Source organism: Python bivittatus, unplaced genomic scaffold (genome assembly GCF_059951505.1).
Source record: "Python bivittatus isolate LINGU-HERP-01145 unplaced genomic scaffold, Pbiv_v1 ctg000100_np1212, whole genome shotgun sequence".
Lineage (NCBI taxonomy): Eukaryota > Metazoa > Chordata > Lepidosauria > Squamata > Pythonidae > Python > Python bivittatus.
Window position 1 is genome coordinate 1,063,146 of NW_028277038.1, and position 20,459 is coordinate 1,083,604.

A 20,459-nucleotide genomic window follows, 5' to 3' on the forward strand; every position below is an offset into this window, starting at 1 on the left:
TTAAAAGAGAATTCATTGTGCTGTAGAACACAAATATATTATTTCTGCATATATAGCACAGGCTGAACAGCAAATAAATCTGAAATGTGTGCGTTAACAGGTCGAAGCAAAATATTCTCCTTTCTTTAGATTCCAACCTGGAAAATAACAAAACAGCGACAGCTATCCTGCACTTGTCAGGTTTCTCCCTCATGTTAGGGGAATGTGAAACCAGCAACATAAAACCACACTGCTGTTACCCTTAAAACAATGACCAGAAATGCAGCGGCAAGTCCTGTTGGCCCTGAAGAGCTACCACGCTGCTGTACATCTATCTGCAGAGGGAGAACTTTGGGGTGTCATACATCATTGCTTCTTCATAGGGACTCAAAAATCATACTTGAAATGGCACCGGGGCTTTTCCTTGTAACTAAGAGACAGCTTTAATTCCCCTTTAGTGGCCATCCTAAGGCCACAGAGAAATTCCCAGATAAAGATCTTTCACACACAGATTAAGGAAAAGAAGCCGAGAGCAAAAAGCTGCAGCGAGGCCAGTCTATCCTGTTGGCTGTAGTACAGTCTTAACATTGTGCGTATGAGATGTGCGTCTTTCCAAAACGATGTATCTTGAAAATTGCACTGAGGCTACAAGTGGAATGAAGGGAAGCAGGCTTCCAGATCCTGATGGGAAGGAGCCCTACACACTGGCTGCATTTTTGTCAGGTTCAGTGGTCTTCGGGCCCTGTTTCAACTTGTAGTCCGCTAAGGCAGCCTTGATGGCGTCTTCTGCCAGCACTGGAGGGAAAGAGAGAGAAAAGCTTGTTTAGGAGCAGACCTGGGATTAGCAGACTTGTTTTGAACACAAGGAACTCTAGTACAGCAGTCCTACAAGGACAGGCCACCAATATTTTTCCCTTCTTCCAAAACAATTTATCATATTCACATCCCAAAGCACTTGGACCCCTTCAACCTCCTGGGCACCCTTCTTCACACGTGAGATTGAAAATGGGGCCTGATTCTTTCTGACATGTTTAGATGGGATATGTCCATCCCATCTAAGACATGGCAATGCTTTTCAGCACCTGATACAGAAGGTGCTGAACACCTTCTGATACATCTCTGCAAAAATGGGTATTCTAAATCTGCAGAAGTTAGAAGTCCAGCCAAGAGAGAGAGATACCCGTCAGCCATTAAGCCAACGTTCCTTAGAGCTCCCTTTGTTACTGATGCCTGTGACACAGCTTGCAAACATGCGATGCTGCTTCCAGAGTTCCAAGAACTCAATGAACAGCAACAGAGAAAACCCTACTCACTTGAGCAGTGCAGCTTTACTGGCGGGAGGCAGAGTTCTTTAGCAATATCAGTGTTTCTTATCTTCAAGGCTTCATCAACCTGAAATACACGCAAAACTGATAGTTCAGCAAGGCCTCTATAGCTCTTGGTAACTCTTCCCCAAGGACATAATTTACAAAAGTCCCGTACTATTTTACGACAGCACAGAACTACCCGTGGAAATCTGCCCCACCAAGGCTGAAGACAATGTTCAGCAAATGTTCTAGATGACGAAGATGGGACATAACTCTAGGTCCAAGGACTTGAAATGGGCAGGACGTACCGTCTTCCCTTTCACCCACTCAGTCGCCAAAGAACTTGAAGCAATTGCTGACCCGCAGCCAAACGTCTTAAACCTGGCATCAACGATTTTTCCATTTTCGTCCACCTCAACCTGAGGGCAGTTATGAAGACACCAATTACTAGTCAGGGCGAAGCCAGAGGGAGAGCTAACAGAAGGGGAAGTGACAGTCTGGGAATGTTTAACTGCCTGGGAGAAGCGGGGCTTCTGCTTACTTGCAATTTCATGACATCACCACAGGCTGGAGCCCCCACAAGGCCAGTCCCCACATTCTTTGCACTCTTGTCCAGGGAGCCGACATTCCTGGGATTCTCGTAATGATCTACAACCTGAAAGGGAAAATTCCAGGGCAAAACCAAGGCATTTCTGGCAGGCAATCCTTGAGGAGCTTAAAGAGGGGAGCACTCCCAACAGAAGAGAGGCAGAGATGCTGCCCCAAATAACACAGGATTCCCCTCTTCCCCCTTTCAGGTTGCTTGGAGGCTGAAGAGTGTGATTTGGAGCAACAGCCAACAAGGCTCATTCCTCTCACAAATTGCAGAAAGGCAAGACTAAGTATTGTCCCAGGAATCAGGACTCTCATGCATTTCAATTCTGCTAAATATATTATCCTGCTTTTCAGGAAGGTGCAATAAAAGACGAAAAAGGCATGAGGAGGGAGAAGGAAAACACACAACCCCGGTTTTCTTTCTTCCTCCTCCACCCGTCGGAGAATCAAGTTACCATGTCCTGCTCTGCACCTTCCCTTCTTGAGGGAGGCGGCAGGTTGACAGAGGTCCCTCCAGCTCCCCCATCCCATGAGCCCCAGCTTGTAATCCTTCCTCCCTTCCCACGATTCCCGGGCCAGACACGCATCTGCTTTGGCCGGGACGCCCTGTTCTTTCGCATCTCCTCTGACAACCTTCGCCAGCCCGGCGCCCTCGAGTGGGGGTACTGCGACTTCCCCGGTCAGGGAGCGATGGGAGTTGTAGTTCCTCGAGGGCGCCAAACCGTCTCCCGCCCTCCCGACTCCTCTCTCCGGGCCGCCCCACCTTCTCGTGGTAGCCCGCGGCCGGCGGAGGCAGGGGCCGGGCCAGGCCGGGTCTGAGGAGAGCTGCGGCCCGCACGCCGCTTGCCCGCAGCGCCGCCATCTTGTCTGTTTTGGAGACGCTGTGCTGCTGCGGCGACGCGCGGAGCGTCAATAAAGGGGCGGCGCGCTCGTGACGCCATCACGGTGCGCCAGGGCGAGGGCACGGCGCCCTTAAGCCACGCCCCCCGCCTTCCAGGGAGGAAATTAACTGCTTGTTGGCTGGAAGGTATTTGTTGCATCGCTTTTCAGCAGAACCTCCATGTTCAGGAGAAGCGAGCGCTGCCGCATCCCCAAATAACAAAATACGGCTGTTATCATTTTATATAGCTTTTACTTCATTTTCCCCCCTTTTCTCACTCCCATTCTCTCCTCCTTGTGGTGCCTGAGTTAGTCCAACGCGCTTCCCTTTGGATAAGTCACCCTGGAGTCTTAGGCCCTCCTTTCCACAACGAAACGAAAACTCGCCCACCTTGGCATGCTTCGCGCGTGTCCTTCCTACCTCTACACCTGGGCTAGGCAAGCATCTACGCTCGGAAATCGGGGCTGTCTGGTTTATTAGCCTGCCAGGTGCTCCGGGGCCCTTTCAGGCCGGAGTACAAATGCCCCAAATAAAAAATAAAAAAAGTCAGATGCATTTCTGCATTTGAGCCTCCTCGGCGCTTAGGGACGCGCAAACGCTCAGAGCCGACGCCGCAATCACCGCTTTAAAATAATACAGGGGAAAAGGCTACGCAATCCTAAGGCTCCGCCCCCTTCCCTCTGATTGGACGCTGGGGAAGCAGGGGCTGTTTGCCACACTCTGCATGGAGGCGCCCGCCTGTTTCTCCCATGGGTCTTGGCAGCAGCGGGAGATCGATTGACCTTCTCTGAAACCCCTTCCTTGCCTGGAGCTCACTGGACATGTCTCCACAACTGCCTGTTTATAAAAGGAAAAATAACTCCTCTTTCTTCCTTATAACTCTTCCAACACCATTTGTTATAGAATATCAAATGCAATTTAACCATTAAAACCGTCTCTTTTAAAGATTTAGGAGCTCGGGTTGCTTCTCGAGTGGTCTTTTTCAGTCAGGCAGTACTTTGGACAACTCAGAAGCTTGGCGGGCGAACGTGCCTACGCACGGGGCTTTACAGCAAAGCGAGAGCGACGGCTGGGCAAGATGGCGGCGGACGGGGGAGCCGAGGCGGCGGGGGCTGCGGCCGAAGAGCTGCTGCGGGAAGCGGCCGACTCGGAAGACGAAGGGGAGGATGGCGGAGGCGTCGAGGAGTTAGAGTCCGAGGAGTCCTCTGGAGACGGCGAAGATGAGGAGAAGGAGAACGAGGCCGAGATCCAGCGCCTTGAGGAGCAGGTGAGGGGCGGAGGGGCGGAGCTGCAGGCAGGTAGGCCACGCCCACCCCTGCTTTCCCGCGTGGGGGGGAAGAAAGGAGGCGGCTCCTTGAAAGCCTTAAAATCTGGGCTGAACCTTGAGGGGCTGCATAGAAATAAGAATGAAAGCTGAGGAGGCAGACTTTCGCTCCCGGTTGTGTCTCTGCATGAGTCCCTGCTCTGCCCTCTGCCTTGTAGGAGCCGTTAAGGCTCGTTGCAACGTCTGCAGGGGCGCAATGAGTAGCCTCCTCCAAAGGAAGACGAGAATGCTGCATTGTGTGAGAATTGCATTTTCTAATAATTTGCCCTGATTAAGGCAGAGCTATAACGATAGGGTCTGCCTCATGTGAAGATGAGCCGAGTTGAGCCCACAGAGGCAGTTCCCCTTTTTATAGGCAAATCGCTTCTTTGCAGATTTCTGTTAGAATAATCGTGCTGCCCCTTTGGAAGGAAATGTGGCCCATAACAGAGACTCATGCAGAGATGTAGCATGAAGGTGAATCTGTGCTTTGGTTAGTTTCTTTCACTTTGTCATTCTCTTAGGGGGCACTCACTGCATTAGCACGTACTGTAGTCTGGAGCTGAGCGTGCATACGTTGCTAGCAATAACATTCTGCACTAGCTGATGTGAATTTTGTGCTTGTCTTTATGCCTTTTTATCTTGTAGCAATTTATTTGGTGGATTTCTGATGCGTAAGATTCCACTCATAGTTACGGTTTAGCTATGCAGCCTAAAAAAGATTTATTTTCATCTTGGTTCCACTCTGAGCTAAATAGTCTATAAGCTGCATATCTTTTTTGGTCTAACACTGGATTAGGGATTCCTCATGCAAACCACAGCTCATGATCTGGTGCTTTGGGGCTATGACTATGAGATTTTTCCAAGCAGTGGCAAATTATGCCTGACCCAGGAGAATTGGTATACTGTATAGGAAGCCCCTTACGATCTGTGTGTTGATGTCATGAGCAAAACCTGTCAAAATCTCTGGATGGTATTAGTAGCTTTCAGCTAGGATTCTGTGGAGCTGTATAAATAAATTACTGTTTTGACAATGGTTTTTAGCTATCCATCAATGCCTTTGATTACAACTGTCATCTGGATCTCATAAAACTACTGCATCAGGAAGGTGAATTAATCAGGCTTCGGAGAGCTCGCCAGAAGATGAGTGAACTCTTTCCCCTCACTGAAGGTAGGCAAGGTCTTTTGCTCTTCCAGGAATTCAAATCTTGATTTACCCTGTTTTTTTTGTAAAACATAAATTGAAATTTAGTGATCACAGAAAAATCTTGCTCCGTAAATGAAGTTGTTAGATTTGTTACTGATAAAATTTGCATATAGAGTGAAAGGTTCTAACACATTTTCAGTTGAAGCATTTAATAAGATTTAATTTAAACAAAGGGGTGGTTATATTTCCCATCTCCCTTGATGCTGTGGCAAAGTTTAAAAAAACTTTCTTGTTTATCTTAGTGTCTCTATTGCCAGTGGAAATAACCAGAGTTTGCATTCCTACTCTCCGAGGACTCCCAGAATAGTTTTAATTTGTTATAAGGGATGAACAGTTCTGCTAAAATATTAGTGGTGGGGGTATATACCATATTTACTTAATCACATTTTGTGCTGGAGAGGTTCAGTTTGACTGACTGTGGGGTAGAGTTGCTTGAAGACCTTAGCAGAAAAGCAGCTGGCTTGCTCATTTTGTGTTTAGACTTGCATTCACACTAGTTCCAGTTCTGATAGCATTGGATAGTATATTCCTAGGTGAAAGTGTACAGTGATTTGTACTGCTGTGGGTCCTGTTAAATATGGAGGTTCTGCTATTTCTTAACTAAGATGGTTTCTATGCCATGGCTTTTTGATCAGTTCCCCAGATCAGGGAGGGAGGAAAGGAATCTGGCAATTTAAAGTGGGGCAGTATTCAAAGTTGGCTCATCCATCGAACCCCCAAAGAGTGGAAGCTTTCATGGCAAAAATGTTGTGTGGCTTTTAAATGAAAGCCGAAGTTTCTTAATTACGCTATGTGTTTAATCTTCTGTTTTCTGGGTTGCATTAAAAATGGCAGCTTTACTGTAATTCTAGTTAAAATTACTAGTGATTTACTCGTGGCACATCACTCTCATAATTTTAGCCAGATGTTTGGCACCATCATGATGGAAACCAAGCAAAGCTCCAGAGCGCTTACTTCAGATAATTATTTAGACTAAATTTGTTTTAGAAAAGATTTTGGCTTTTTCAGATGTTAAGTGGAAGGTAGCTCTGTTCAGAAGTAAGCCCTATCGAATTTAGTAGAACCTATATATAGACGAATGGATATTTAGCTATGCCTTAGTAATATGTTATTTAGCAATACCTTTTTCCAGGTTAAACTTGGTAGCATTCTAACCCCCTTTGGATATTGCTTCATCCCATTTTGACAGAGATATGGCTAGACTGGCTGAAGGATGAGATTCGGATGGCTTCAGAAAACTCAGAGCGGGAAAAGATTTATGATCTCTTTGAGAGAGCTGTGAAAGACTACATCTGTAAGTTTATTTTTAAATGGATGTTCTTTCAGGCACAATCAACCTTTATAGGGAATAACAAACTGAGATAAACAACACAAAACTGATAGATTCAAGATAACAGGTTCTTCAAAGAAGCTATCTTTCTGGAAAAAATGGTAGATTCAGAACTTACTTCAACTTCCTTCCCCAAGAGCACCCAAAAGTGATTGCGCACCATCTTGGTGTTATTTTCTAGGTCCTGAAATCTGGCTGGAGTATGCCCAGTACTCCATTGGTGGCATCGGCCAGGAGGGAGGTATAGAGAGAGTTCGCTTAATATTAGAACGGGCGCTGACAGCTGTTGGCCTCCATGTGACCAAAGGAGCTGCTATTTGGGAGGCCTATCGGGAATTTGAAAATGCCATCTTGGAAACAGTACAGGTAAGCCCTGGCGTGCTCCCCTGCCAGGTTTGGCCGTACGCCGGATGATGATTTCCCAAAGGGTGTGTGTGTTTTGTAGGAAGACGGACAAATTATGGAGACATCAGCCCTGGGCATTTGGAATGTCTGTTGCAAGGGGCTGGCCCGGGGCTCACTCAGCAGCACTTGTTCCTGACCCAGGACCAGGAGTTGTGGTCGTGCACGTGCATCTTTTAGCCGCTCTTGGAACCCTTCTGTAGGTGTTCCTCTTTGCTGCTTAAGACCAGTGCTGATGCCTGCATTTTTTTCCTCCCCTGGCAGCCGGCAGCTGGCAGAGTTCCAACTCCTGAGCAGCAGCAGACCATCAAGGTGCAGCTCGAGAAGATCCATGCACTCTTCCGCCGGCAACTGGGGATCCCTCTCCTGGGTAAGGATCCCCTGTAAACTCCTGCAGCTTGCCGGGGGTGTAGCTTGCATCTCAACTCAAGGCCTGCCCAGAAATGCTCTGGCTTCTTGTTCCTCAACTCCAACAGGTGTCAGCGGCTGAGTTTTGCATGGGGTGCTAAGCCAAAGCAGCAGGATGGTGGCTTAGGGCGAGGGGTGGGATTCAGAGTCTGTGCTCCCCTTCATGGCTGAAGTGGGCTTGTCTCTCTTTCTGAAGATATGGAAGCCGCCTACGCAGAGTACGAAGCCTGGTCTGAGGCTCCCATCCCGGAAGCAGTGACCCAAAGCTACACAAAGGCATTGCAGCAGTTGCAGAAATACAAGCCCTACGAAGAGGCCCTGGTAAGTGGCCTTCCCGTCAGCTGTAGCAGATGGCTGCTTTCTTCCCCAGGCCAGTGTCGCCAACCTCCTTTAAGATGCTTGCTTTCGGAGCACAGTGATGTTACTTCAGCTCAGGGAATTGGTGTCTTTTCTTGGTCCTCATGCCTGGGCTTCTAACTTTCCTTCAAAAGGCGTTTTTAGGGTGGGTTTTTATAGCGGGAACGTGGTGTGGCCGTGCGCTGGAAGTTGCCTTCCGACTTTTCCATCTTCTACCTTCCTGAAAGAGCTTTCTTCCCCTCCTTTCATTGCAGCTAGTAGCTGAAACCCCAAAGCTGGCTGAATATCAAGCTTACATTGACTTTGAAATGAAGGCTGGGGATCCGGCTCGCATTCAGCTGATCTATGAGCGTGCCCTGGGGGAGAACTGCCTTGTGCCGGACCTCTGGGCTTGTTACACTCAGTACCTGGTAAGCATCTCCACCTGCAAGCTGCCTCCAGTCCCAGGTCCTTCTGAGAAGGTGCTTATCTTGGCCGAGCCAGTGGGGGCTGTGATGAATGTTAACCGGGGGGTTGTGTTAAAAAAAACTTCAGAATGCTGTGCTCCAGAAATTCAGATCTTTGGGGGGACATGGGGTAACGTAGATGTCCACAAATGTTTTATCACTAATTTATTTGGGTTTTGCTAGCTTTGGAGAGGGATAACTGTCCAGTCGATGCAATCTTTGACCATTTCTGTGGCTCCTGAGATTTTAATAGAAGGGGCCTCCTTTCAGATATCCTTTCTCTACACAATGCTCAAGGTCTCTTTGAGCAGAAATTCTCACCCTGCACAAAAAATGCCACTTTCTGTGTTCTGTGGAATCAGAGGACACGGTAGCCCTGGCTTTAAACCAGGGTCACCTGCTTCCTTTCGTAGGATAGGCAGCTGAAGGTGAAGGAGCTGGTGCTTTCGGCCCACGAGCGAGCTGTCAGAAATTGCCCTTGGACTGTCAAGCTGTGGAACCAGTACCTCCTGGCCATGGAGAGGCATCATGTTGAGCACCAGGTGATCTCAGGTAAGATCAAGAGACTGTTGAAACAGGAATGCGAGAACCTTCTCTTTCCTGAGACTGGTGGGAACTCTCTTCACACCCTGGAAAGTCACACAAGCAGGGGCAGGTTGTGAAATGCCCTAATCCAGTTTGCAGACTCTGACAGGTTTTCTCCAAGCTGTGGACTTTGTCAGGAGATGTTGGTTGGTTTTTTTTAACCTGCAGCAACTCTGCCCACCCCCATCCCTGTGCCAGGAAGGGAGAGGCTGTCGGCCTTGTCACTTCTTCTTTGAGGGCTCCACCTGGTTCATGCTTAATCAAGGCTGGAGGGAGGGAAGCTGTATTTAACCTTCATTTTCCTTCCTCTGCATTAGAAAACTTCGAAAAGGCTTTGAATGCTGGCTTCATTCAGGCCACTGATTACGTGGAAATCTGGCAGGCATACCTGGATTATCTTCGGAGAAGAGTGGACTTTACTCAAGGTGACTGCTGGTGGAGAAAGGGGCTAATCACTGAGCGGTCTTAGACAGCCCCTGCTTTACCCTGCGGCTTCATTCTTCCCAATAACCAGCAAGTAGTAATTTTCTCCCTGAACAACATGGCCTGAACGTTACCCTGCAGGAGAAAACATGCCTTGCTTCTAGAAAGCTAGTACTCCAGGGAAAAGACTGGGCTAGATTCTTGTCTCCAAGGGGGCAGGTCTGTGTTAGGGAGAGTTGGCCGTCACGCTTGGCCCTGCCTTGTCCTGCGAAGTGAGAGGGCGGGCAAGCCAGCTGAGCACTTCTGCCTAGCCAGGAGCGATCTTTATTTACCTCAGCTTCCTTAGCACGAGAAGGTGGGACCTCGGCCCTTTCACCCAGGGAGAAGGGCAGCTTTTGTCTGCTTTCATTGTGAGCCATGCCGTGCTGGCAAGGTTAAGTTCTCCAAAGGCTGGGGTGTATTTCTTGGCAACAGAGACAAATGCTAGAAAGCCCGTCCAGGAGAGGTGGAAAACAGGCCAGGGTAGGAGAGAGAAACAGCGGACAGACCTGCAACTTCCTCTTCTGCTCTACGGTTCGTTCTCCGGCTCTACGGGGGCCAGTCTGTAGTCAGGCTGTTTCAGTAGAAGCTCCCGTTGGGACAGTTGTGCCTCGTGACGGGTTCAGCAGGAAACTCGAAAGTGGCTGCTTGCTTCTGAATGGTCTTGCTTGAAAATCATCCTGCTGTTTTTCAGACTCTAGTAAAGAGCTGGAGGAGCTTCGGTCGGCCTTTGCCCGCGCACTGGAATATTTAAAGCAAGAAGTGGAAGAGCGTAGGTTGGCTTTTATTTAAAAATAATTCCAATACATTTTTTTCTGCTGCATATACGAGCATTACGAGCTTCTTCTGGGGCTGTTCTCTTTTTCTTCCCTATCACAGTTCTCTCTCTGTCCTGCCGCCTCTGCATAATTAAAATCTCTCTTTGAATCTTGGCTTGGGTCTTGCAGGAGCTCCGCTTGATTAGTCCTTTGGCATCTGGGCCGCTCTTTCCTGAGATTGGGCCTTCCAAAGGGGCCCTGCTCTCATGGTTTCTGAGCTTGGACCTCTTGGCTGGGGCTAATGAGCATCATAGTCCAAACTCTTGGGGCTGGTCCAGGTTGAGGACACCTGTCTACATAGGCCAGTATTGATCTTCCAGCAGCAGCTGGGCAGATGCTTCTAGAAGAGGGAGATGTGAAGCGGGGAGCTTCCTCTCCACCCCCAGCACTGAGTATTTCAAGCTGCGTTGCCCTTCAGCCTCGAGGCTGTCAAGGCTCCTCTTCAGCATTGCCTGTGCCTCTGTGTGTCGGAAGGGCGGACTGGTGTGTTTTGTACCACCTTTACTTTCCAGCAGAAGGCCTTTTGCAAACACTGCCCACTCCAAAACTCAGATTATTTTAGTGCCATATTTGGGGCTGGTGTGGGGGGCTGGTGCCCAGGTCTCTTCTCCAGGGCTTGGCGTCTTTTTTCCTTGGCATTGCTGGAGTAGAGACAATTGCCAGTCTGCTTTTTGTAGAAATAATTGTGGCTTAATTCTTTTTGCCTGCAGGGTTTAGTGAGAGCGGGGACCCTTCCTGTACTCTCATGCAGACCTGGGCGAGGATCGAGGTGACCTTAATTCGCTCTGCTGTTTTGTTCTTATTTTCCCGCTGGGGGGGCACGCATGGATATTGTCAGATTATCTTAATGCTGGCCGTTTCCTCCTCCCAGGCTCGCTTGTGCAACAACATGCAGAAGGCACGGGAGCTCTGGGATAGCATCATGACAAAAGGGAACGCAAAGTATGCCAACATGTGGTTGGAGTACTACAACCTGGAGCGGTAAGAGGGAGTCAGGGCAGGGTGCCTGGGTGACCTCTCTCTTACAGCCAGTCAGTCTTCCCTTTGGCCTGCCCTTGAGGCGGTGTAACCAGCTCTTTGTACCTGCTGTGCTCCATCGCTTGTGAATGGCCAGGAACGGGCACTTGGAGATGGCTGGAGATGTGGGCTTCGCCAGGGCTTGTGTGGGACTTATGTGGGGAACACGATCACACACCTTTCAGTGAGATAATATCCTCCGAGGGATGGAGGAGGAGCAATTAATCCTCACTAAACAACAAGGCGGCCCAGAAGGAATTCACTGTTAACCCCCCAGCTGTGAATACAGCATAGCCACGTTTTACTTCAGTGGTTTCCTGCACACACGTCTTTCCCTCTTGCATACTCCCTGGGCCCAGCTAGGCATCTGGCCATGGAGGAGGAAAGAGCTGCAGCTTTTTGCGGGGCGCGCACGTGCTGTTTTTCCACCCGCTGCCTCCCCGGCCTGCCTGAAGGAGTCCACTTTTTGGCTCAGCTGTGCCTCCTTGGTTGTTGATCACCACCTCTCTCCCCCCCACCCGTCCTCTTCGGCTGCAGGGCACATGGTGATGCTCTGCACTGCAGGAAGGCTTTGCACCGGGCCGTGCAGTGCACAGTGGACTACCCAGAACATGTCTGTGAGGTGCTGCTCACTTTAGAAAGAATTGAAGGTGAGCGGCCCCGACTTCCTGCTATGCATGTGGATTTTGGAGCTCAGTTGTACCACGCTAATTTATTTATTGGAAGCCTTTGTTCCTCACTGCTGCCCCCACCCCCCACCCCAGCTTCCCTTCAGGCTCTCAGAATGCCTTAAGAGAGAAAGTCGCTCCCTTTAGGATTTCCTCTCACCATGAGTGGACTAAGATGGATGACTCACAGAGAAAGGTCCCTTGCTTACCATTAAGAGTCCTTCTGAAGCAAAAAGCTGGTGGGACTCAATTGCTGCCCCCGGTTGCTGTTTTGTCTTAAGCAAGCTCTGAGCTCCCAGATTCCCTCTTTGTACGTCGGGCTGGGTCCTGAGATCATCCCAAAAGCGCCTTCGCTAAAGCAGCCCCCGTCATGCAGCAGGTGGGGTTAGTCTGGGAGGATGCTTAGAGGATGGGCGGGAGACTCCACGTCCTCTCCTGTTCTCTCACAGGCACTTTAGAAGACTGGGACGCAGCAGTTCAGAAAACAGAAAACCGGCTGGCTCGGGTTAATGAGCAGAGAGCCAAGGTCAGTGCTGTTTTTTTTTAAAGATTCTCCTCTTGAAAATAAAGATGGAGTGGGATCTCTGTGTGAGTGAGTGAGTGAGAGAGAGATTCTTACCTGCTTTTTGAAGGTCTGTAGTTATGAGCAGAAAGATGGGGTGTACTTCTTAAAAATGACAATGTACTTGGCTGCTTCGGAATCAAGGACACTGTGGATGAAAGCAGTGGCTTTTAGCCCCCTCTGGAGGCATTCAGAGGTCTTTTCGCTCTGATGGTTGTCCCCTTGCTGTTCATCAGCCCAGTCCAAAGACCTTCCATGCAGGTACTCCAAAGTGACGGCTCTGAATGGGCACAGCTGTTGACGGACTCGGCCGCTGCAGTGATGAACGCCTCCCAGAGTCACTTTGTGTGAGATGGGCGGCTATATAAATACGATAAATAAACGAAGGCAGGCTGTGAATGTCTTGGAGGGAAAGGCCCGAGTCAGAGCCTTTGCTCATGAGACCGTTTGGCCTTTTAGGTGGCGGAGAAGGAAGCTGCCCTCGCAAAGCAGGAGGAAGAGAGAGCGGAGCAGCGCAAGCAGGCCCGGGCAGAGAAAAGAGCCGTCAAGAAGTCCAAGAAGCCCAAGGCCGGGACCAAGCGGAAAGCAGATGGCGATGGTGAATGGGGGCAGGAGGAGGAAGGTACTGGCAGCATCGCTTCGGTAGTGCTCTGCTTCTAGGTTTGGGGGCTTGACCCACTCAAGATTCTTCAGGGGTGAAAAGGAAACTGGAATGAGGGGAAGGAGGGAATCCTGTCCACAGTTCCTGGTTTGGGCTGACCTGACTTCCTAGTAAAATGTACTGAGGGTCTCATAATCCATCATGTTCCTGGGGTTCAGCTTCTACTTGGATTAATTGGTGCAGAAGCAGCCTGGCCAGCAGAGATCCCTCATCTCAAAAATGCCTGGGAAAGGGTTAGGATACAGGCGGGGGTCCCCTCCCCGGGGGATACCACAGCGCAGCCCCTCCCAGGACTTTTTTTTGCTGTGGATCGGTGCTCATGGGTTTGGGGGTGGGACGCAGAGCCCCTCAGTTAAGGGAAACAGCCGTGAGAACGGCTCTTTGAATCCTTCGTGCATTCTTCCTCTGCGGCAATAAGGCAACTTCTGAATCCCTCCATGTTCCCCTGAACAGCCGAACAGCCCTCCAAGCGGCCTAAGGGTGGCAGCGGTGATACGCCAGCCGAAGGGGAGGTGGAAGAGATGGAGATGGAAACGGGGCTGTTTGGAAGAAACCTGCCTGCGAAAGCTGACCTGAAACCAAAGGAAGAGGGGGCAGGTTCCAAGTGGAAAGACACCCCCAAAATTTTCCATGACAGCAAGAAAGACAGCATCACGGTCTTCGTCAGCAACCTCTCCTACAGCATGGCGGAGCCGGAGGCGAAACTGAAAGATCTTTTTGCGGGCTGTGGGGAACTGGCAGAAGTCCGCCCCATCTTCAGCAACAAGGGGACTTTCCGGGGCTACTGTTACGTGGAGTTTAAGGACGAGAAGGCAGCCCTGCAAGCGCTCACCCTGGACCGGAAGATCGTGGAAGGCCGGCCGATGTTTGTGTCTCCATGCGTTGACAAAAACAAGAACCCAGATTTCAAGGTGCGCCTCCTGCCCTTGTGGGTGGAAGGGTCAGCAAGAGGGTTGGGGTCCTGTGACTGTGCTCAGATTTCTCCCCATCTGAGGACCTGCCCCCTGCTCACAGGGGAGGAAATGGCTCCTGCTCCTGAACTGCGCAGGACCAGAGGAGCCAGAAAGCCGTTGAACGGGAGCTCCAGTCGCAAGGTGTCCTCGTGTCCCCCCTCGTATATAAAATCGATGTATGACTTCCTTTTAGAAACAAGGCTGAAGCAGAGGGCCAGGTGCTTGAGCCTTACATGGGAAAACCGAAACCCCGCGTTGTTAGAAGGAACACCAGGCTGAGCCTAGAACCGCCCCATCCCCCCCTCAAAAAGCCCCACCGCAGGCTTGTGCTGGAGCTTTCTTCCTCTGCGTTCTGCTTTGCTCTTCCTGCAGGTGTTCAAGTACAGCACCGCCCTCGAGAAACACAAGCTGTTTGTCTCCGGCCTGCCCTTTTCCTGCACGAAGGAGGAGCTGGAAGAAGTCTGCAAAGCTCATGGCAACGTGAAGGACATCCGGCTGGTCACCAACCGAGCTGGTAAACCCAAGGTATGTCTTTGGGGCGCTGGCTTGGCTCCTGCTGCCCTGCCCTGCCCTGCCCTGCCCTGCCCTGCCCTGCCCTGCCCTGCCCTGCCAGGAGGAATGTAGGGTGAGTGGTTCGTCTTCCTAATATCTGGTTCGGCAACTGCGTTTGGAAAATGGATACAGTGCAGGAGGAATCCACAGTGTAATACACTGAGCAGGGAGCATGTTTATTTCTGCTCTTAGGGCTTGGCCTACGTGGAATTCGAGAATGAAACACAGGCCTCCCAGGCAGTTCTGAAAATGGATGGCCTGACTATTAAGGATCACGTCATTAAAGTTGCGATCAGCAACCCACCGGCTCGAAGACTTCCCGACAAGCCGGAAGCGATGGGGCAGCCGTCCCAAAGTCTGGGTCTCCGGCAGGTCTATGGCGCGTGAGTATTTTTGAGTCCAGAACTCCAGAAACAAGAATGAAAAGGGTTTTATTTAACCTAAGCCTTTTTGTTTTTTTCATTTTGGAAGTTTTTAGGCTGCTGGGAAACAAGTTGGGTTTTGTTTTATGTACTTAGTTTTTAGATTTATTTACAGTGTAACAGCTAGGTTTTTGAAAGAAGGTAATTCAAAGGCCCAGGTGAAACATGGACACAGCCACAGCCACAATGAAGCAAAAACATTTATTTGGAAACTGCCTGAGGGATTAACAAGACAATATGTGGATTACTCAGAAGCAAGTGCCATATAGCTCAATGGGCTATAAAGCTAGGATTGTGGTCTACTTTTGAGAAACTAGCTGTCTACCTGTGCTTCATCACTCAACAATGTCTAGATTTTTATCTTCCACACACATTAATTAAGTGCCCTAAATTTGCTGTATCATGATCTGTTCATTCCAAAGCCGGGGTAAGGGAAGAACCCAGCTGTCGATGGTCCCACGTGCCTTGCAGCGCCAAAGCGGCCCGGCCACTAAGGCAGAGAATGGCATGGTGCAGAACCCGCCCGCGACCCCCTCTCCGTCTGCGGAGGAGCCCAAGAAGATGTCCAACGCAGACTTTGCCAGGCTGCTTCTGAACAAGTGAGCCACTGTCGTCAACCAGCAAAGCAGGGGGTTGCGAAACGCCACCTTGAAGTCACAGCCTAGTCCTTCCCTGTAGTAGAAGCCGCAGCTGCTCACAGCTCCCCTCCGATTCTCATTTGGACTTTACGCCCACCGAACAACACAGGACAGGGAGGCGTTGAGACTGATTCCCCGCCCCCTCAGAGCATTGGAAGGCAAAGGTATTGAGTTGGGGGGTGAGGAGTTTGGTGGAAATGGCTTTAAATGCTCCCTCACATTGAGGGTTAATGTGGTGAGAACTCAGTTTGAGGCTGAATGCAGTAGGTTTTAATGGTTGGTTTTTTCCTGTTCTCCAATTGAAGAGTTTAATGTGAAATGAGCCTTGATCTAGTTTCTACAAATCCCACCACAGCCGCTGAGCTAAGCTGGCCTTGGGCAGCTTTCCAGCACTGCCTCTGTATGTGCATAAACCTTGAACTTGTGGTACTGCCTGTCTCCTCCTGATGTATAAAATTATTATAAATAGCAGATGCGAGAAACTTCACCATAATGGCCTATTTTAGTATTGGGATGAAAGGGTAGGCATTTATATTGACCTGTTTGCTCAAAGGTGGTCTGTTTTTTTATATATATAATCCGTACCTATCTTTGTGGATGTGAAAAGCACATGCCGGTTCTTTTTAAGCCTTCTTTGACCCAGCACTTGGGGAACCCTCCGCACAGCTTCGGTGCATCCTTTGATGTTTCTGTTTGCCAGGTACCTGTAATGGCTTATAGCTGGACCTGTTTTGGTTCTTGGTATTTTTGGCTTGCACGTTTTTTTATTTTGTATACGACGTGAAGTGTGAGCCTACATTCCTCCTTTGGGTTCATTAAAGTAGTTCTTGGAAGCTGAGCAAGTGTTCCTGCTTATTTGACCTGTCTCAAGCAGAGGGCAGCGGGCGTTGCCTTCGCAGGAGCAGAGGTACCAGTGTCTGCCTTTCAACGCTACTTCTACATTTTGAACCTTTGCACAAGTTTCTTAGCCCCCCCCCCCGGGTCCTCCAGATTTGTTGGGCTTCACATCCAACAATCCTGTTTTGTAGCTAGGCAAGCCCTGGATGCTGGAAAGGGTGAATTGTACCACTAGCAGTGTTGAAAAAGAGGTGGGGATCAGCAAGCGAGGAGAGAGCTCCTGCCTTAGCATCTGGGTTGAGGACTCCCGGAACAATTCCTGAGCAAGTCGCATCTGCCTTGTTGCAGGCACGCTAAGGGTTGCTACCAATCAGGAACAGGAAGCAGGGCGAACACAGAAAATTGCACCTAATTCTCTCCTTGTTCCTGAGAGCAACTCACAGCAGCAGACTTGAAATCTAGTCAACGCCACAACTGAAATTCCAGTGCTTTATGCTGCCCGCCTTATTGGTTGTGTGGAGGTTTCTAGAAGCAAAGATTTCTCTGGTACCCTATTAAGACAAAGCCCCTAAACAATTTGTGCAGGTTCCTAAGCACCAAATTTTTGGAACTGTAGGGCAGGCTTATTTTTGTACAACTAGAAGCTGGGAGGGAAAGCATGCGCTCCTTTATTTTTTAAAAAACAGCCAGAGTCAGGAAATTTCTTTATTGCAACCAACCAAATATGCATAGACTTTGCAAAACTGTGGTACAGAAATACTTTGTCAGATACTGCTCATATTTCAGACACCGCACTGTGGTTGTGCCTGCCAGTCTTCCCTTAAAAATAGGGCTAAGCAAGGCGGCTGCCCTCTCCCTAAAGTCTGGACTGACTCAAGGGGCTAAGGTTTGATCATGCCTGTCCAATGCATCTGCGTTCTTCCAAGAGTGCTGCTTCAAAGGGACAGCCGAGATGGCAAACTGGTGAGCCAAGAATGCGACCAGAAGAGGGACAGGGGCTCATTCGGTGGCCCAGATGATGTGTGTGCGCTCAGTTTGCAGCTTAAGAAAAGCGCACATATCTCACCCTTTTCTCCTTTGAGATCTGAGGCAACATTTACACGTTCCAAGTAAAATAAAAGTAAAGTGCTATCAAACAAGGCTTTTAGGAAGCCCTTCAACTTTGAGTATGTGTTGCTTTATAGGGTTGTTGTTTTTTTGCACAGTCAGTACCGCACCAGAGCCAAAGAGCAAACTTGGGTTGTTCAATGGTTGAGTTCTTCAACTTCCAAACAGTACTCTGCTGTGGTATTGTTCATTGTTCAGTTTCCCATGGCTTTGTTTGTTTTTAAGGAGCAGTCCAAAGCCCCTGGAGCCCGCAGACTTAGCTTTTGGTCCCAGCCCAAACTGAGACATCTTTCTGGAGTGACTCTGCTGGAAAGGGGGCAGGGGAACAGCGAAGGCATAGTTCAGTACAAATACAAGTTAGGTCCCTACTAAGGCACTGGCACGCAGGAAGCCGGTTTGGTTTTAGATTTGGAACCTCAGCCACATTCACAAATGGGGGCAGTTTCAACTGCAGCTTTGCGGGATTTACATAAGCTTCCTTTCCCCTTTCCTAAAGGGGTGGTGTTTGGGCCTCCCCATGTGTTAGTAAACCTAACTACACCAGAACTGCACCAGTTCACTAAGCACACCAGTGAATTCCTGACTGGACTTCACTGGATAAAGTAACAGCCACATTTTCCATATCTGACCATCTCTGGCTGGAAAGTTCACCATGGGTTGGATTTTCCCAGTTAAAATAGCCCTGCTTGACTATTAACCGGCTAACGCTGGCAAGAAAAGCAGTCCTGTGGCATCCTGCTGGCCTGCTCCCTTTTGAAATAAAATTAGACAAGTTACATCAGGGCCTATTATGGGGTAATAAATATGGAGAGGTCACTGTATTAAAAGATTTAACTTAAGACATAATTAAATAAATGAAATGTTCTACAGAAAGTGCTTTTCTAGCTCTTCTCCCTGGGGGCATTGTTCAGGTCCGAGTTTTGAGCAAGATGGTCTGTTTGCAGTCTGTGGTGGCGCTGCCGCCATGTGCTTCGGGAAGGCCCACTGAATGCTCTGTGGTGGCGAAGAGCAGCATGTCGAGGGTTGTCTCGGTACATTTGGCAATCAGGCGGATGAATGGCCGGACGTCCCCTCCATTGGCCACCTCCAAGGCGTGGTAGTACTCTGCCCGCTGTTCCTTCCGGATGGTGATCGGTGGGTAGCCGGCCTGCATGAGGATGAGGTTCATCAAGAGCCGGGATGTCCTGCCGTTGCCATCTACAAATGGGTGGATGTACACCAATTTGTAATGGGCCAAAGCAGCAAATTCAACCGGGTGCAGGCTCATGGCATCCTCGGAGTTCATCCACTGCACAAATTCCAGCACCTGCTTTTCCACATCACGAGGATGGGGCGGAATATGGTGCCCAACAAACACCTGAGTAGTCCTAAACCTCCCAGCTTCTACGGGGTCCACATAGCCAAGCACTCTCCTGTGGATTTCTAGCACGTCAGTGAGGGTGACGGAGCCTATCCTAGACAAAAGGGTGGCGTTGATGTATTTCATTGCTGCGTGCATGCCGATGACCTCGTTCTGCTCCTCCAGGCTCTTCCCGGGAACGGCATACCGGGTCTCAATGATGTGCCGAATCTCAGCGAGCGTCAGAGTGTTCCCCTCAATGGCCACGGTGTGGTAGATGTGGTGATAGTAGGACTCCTCCATCACCCTCCGCAAGGCAGAGCTGCCTTTGGGGATAGACATGACCTTCTGGACCTTGCTGTCAATGATGCTGAAGTACCGCTGGTCGATCTCTTCCACGAGGGGCAGCGTCCGGTCGCGGCTGATCAGGGCCTTCTCGTTGTGCGGGGAGATGGTCAAGGCCTTGGAGTACAGGAAGTCCGCCTGGATGATGTCCTCCTCCTCCTCGGAGAAGAGGCCAAGCTCGGTCAAGGCGTCCACGTAGTCCGGGTCCATCCTGAGCGCGTGCAGGAAGAGCTTGTGGGCCTTCTCGCGCTTCCCCTGCCGCTTCATCTCCAGGGCCTGGTGCAGCGCTGCTCGGGCCTCTAGCCTGACCTCTGCAACGAAGCCACCCCGTCAGAACGGTTCAACGAGGACTGCGCAGAGGCGTCGAGAGGGAAGCCCTCGGACGGCTCCATCCAGCCGGCCGCGGCCTCGCCCGACACCGGGCTCCGGGCTGCCTCGGCCAGCTTCGGCCGCCCCGCGCCCGCCCGCCCGCCCGCAGCCGCGCCCTACCTGGGGAGGCTCTGGGCTTCAGCACCAGCAGCTCCAGCCCGCCGGAGGTCACGCTGAGGTCCGTGGTTTGCCCCGCGGACGGGCCGCCGCCGAGGCCCAGGCCCAGGCCCAGCTTGCTCCTGAGCAGGGCCCATCCGTGCTCGAAGGCGGCCTGGCGCCGCTCCTCCGCCGGCAGCAGCACCGGCAGCAGCGCCGCCAGCAGCGCCGCCAGCACGGCCGCCAGCGCCGCCGCCCGCCGCGCCCGCGGCCACAGCGAGGCCCACGCCGGCCCCGGCGCCGCCGCCGCCGCCATCTGTGCGAGGGTCATCCGGGCGGGAGCCGCATCGCCCTCCTGCGCGCCCACCTGCGGGGGGAAGGGCGTGAGACGCGGGGCCCCCTCCCCTCCCCTCCCCCTCTCGGCTAATCAGGCCCCCTCCAGATCCGCGCCCCCAGACTCAGAGCCCCTCCTCCCGTCTGTCCCCCCACTTCCCCTCCCCTTCTCTCCCCTCACCCAGAGCCGGCTCGCTCTACGCCTCACGCTCCTCCGCCCAGACCAGAGTCTCCCTTCCGGCTCTGCCCCCCAGCCCGCCCTTCCTTCTTTCCCTGCCCTCCTATTGGCCGCCACAGAGCCATCTTCCTTCGCCCCGCCTCTACCGGCGGCCCCGTCTTCTCCTTCCATTGGTTCCTATAGCCTGTCCATCTCCCTTTGGCTCCGGCCTCCTTTCAGGGTGGGGGAAGAAGGCGGCGAATGCACACGTCCCGAGATGCTTGTCTTCGTGGAGGCCCGCGATTGGTCTATTTCCACGTCCATC

The 20,459-nt window shown here is 50.9% G+C and overlaps 3 protein-coding genes across 3 annotated transcripts; 1 reads left to right on the forward strand and 2 right to left on the reverse strand.

Moving 5' to 3' along the window:
• Positions 1–3,001, reverse strand: ISCU (iron-sulfur cluster assembly enzyme). Its single transcript, XM_007433514.4, has 5 exons — positions 2,644–3,001; positions 1,828–1,941; positions 1,595–1,705; positions 1,293–1,371; positions 1–774 (listed from the first exon to the last, which is right to left on the reverse strand). Exons 1-5 carry the CDS (start codon positions 2,740–2,742, stop codon positions 677–679), a joined length of 501 nt encoding a protein of 166 aa, XP_007433576.1. The 5' UTR covers positions 2,743–3,001; the 3' UTR covers positions 1–676.
• An 821-nt stretch (positions 3,002–3,822) lies between these two features.
• Positions 3,823–16,389, forward strand: SART3 (spliceosome associated factor 3, U4/U6 recycling protein). The gene is made up of 19 exons (XM_007433515.4): positions 3,823–4,027; positions 5,108–5,234; positions 6,460–6,564; positions 6,782–6,966; positions 7,267–7,372; positions 7,607–7,731; positions 8,022–8,177; positions 8,627–8,765; positions 9,116–9,223; positions 9,955–10,032; positions 10,789–10,847; positions 10,950–11,059; positions 11,633–11,745; positions 12,213–12,289; positions 12,785–12,947; positions 13,440–13,897; positions 14,312–14,464; positions 14,684–14,874; positions 15,336–16,389. The coding sequence occupies exons 1-19, from the start codon at positions 3,839–3,841 to the stop codon at positions 15,514–15,516; spliced, it is 2,823 nt and encodes a 940-aa protein (XP_007433577.1). The 5' UTR covers positions 3,823–3,838; the 3' UTR covers positions 15,517–16,389.
• A 1,289-nt stretch (positions 16,390–17,678) lies between these two features.
• FICD (FIC domain protein adenylyltransferase) lies at positions 17,679–20,232 on the reverse strand. Its single transcript, XM_088135109.1, has 3 exons — positions 20,159–20,232; positions 19,669–20,011; positions 17,679–19,490 (listed from the first exon to the last, which is right to left on the reverse strand). Exons 2-3 carry the CDS (start codon positions 19,973–19,975, stop codon positions 18,403–18,405), a joined length of 1,395 nt encoding a protein of 464 aa, XP_087991235.1. The 5' UTR covers positions 19,976–20,011; positions 20,159–20,232; the 3' UTR covers positions 17,679–18,402.
• Between the last annotated feature and the right edge of the window lie 227 nt (positions 20,233–20,459).

Coding starts and splice junctions, on each gene's coding strand:
- ISCU (XM_007433514.4), bottom strand. CDS start 2,742: ATGGCGGCGCTGCGGGCAAGCGGCGTGCGGGCCGCAGCTCTCCTCAGA. Junction 1,942..2,643: donor CCGCGGGCTACCACGAGAAG/GTGGGGCGGCCC, acceptor TTTCCCTTTCAG/GTTGTAGATCATTACGAGAA. Junction 775..1,292: donor AGTAAAGCTGCACTGCTCAA/GTGAGTAGGGTT, acceptor CTTTCCCTCCAG/TGCTGGCAGAAGACGCCATC.
- FICD (XM_088135109.1), bottom strand. CDS start 19,975: ATGACCCTCGCACAGATGGCGGCGGCGGCGGCGCCGGGGCCGGCGTGG. Junction 19,491..19,668: donor GAAGCCCAGAGCCTCCCCAG/GTAGGGCGCGGC, acceptor GCTTCGTTGCAG/AGGTCAGGCTAGAGGCCCGA.
- SART3 (XM_007433515.4), top strand. CDS start 3,839: ATGGCGGCGGACGGGGGAGCCGAGGCGGCGGGGGCTGCGGCCGAAGAG. Junction 5,235..6,459: donor ACTCTTTCCCCTCACTGAAG/GTAGGCAAGGTC, acceptor CCATTTTGACAG/AGATATGGCTAGACTGGCTG. Junction 10,848..10,949: donor AGACCTGGGCGAGGATCGAG/GTGACCTTAATT, acceptor TCCTCCTCCCAG/GCTCGCTTGTGCAACAACAT.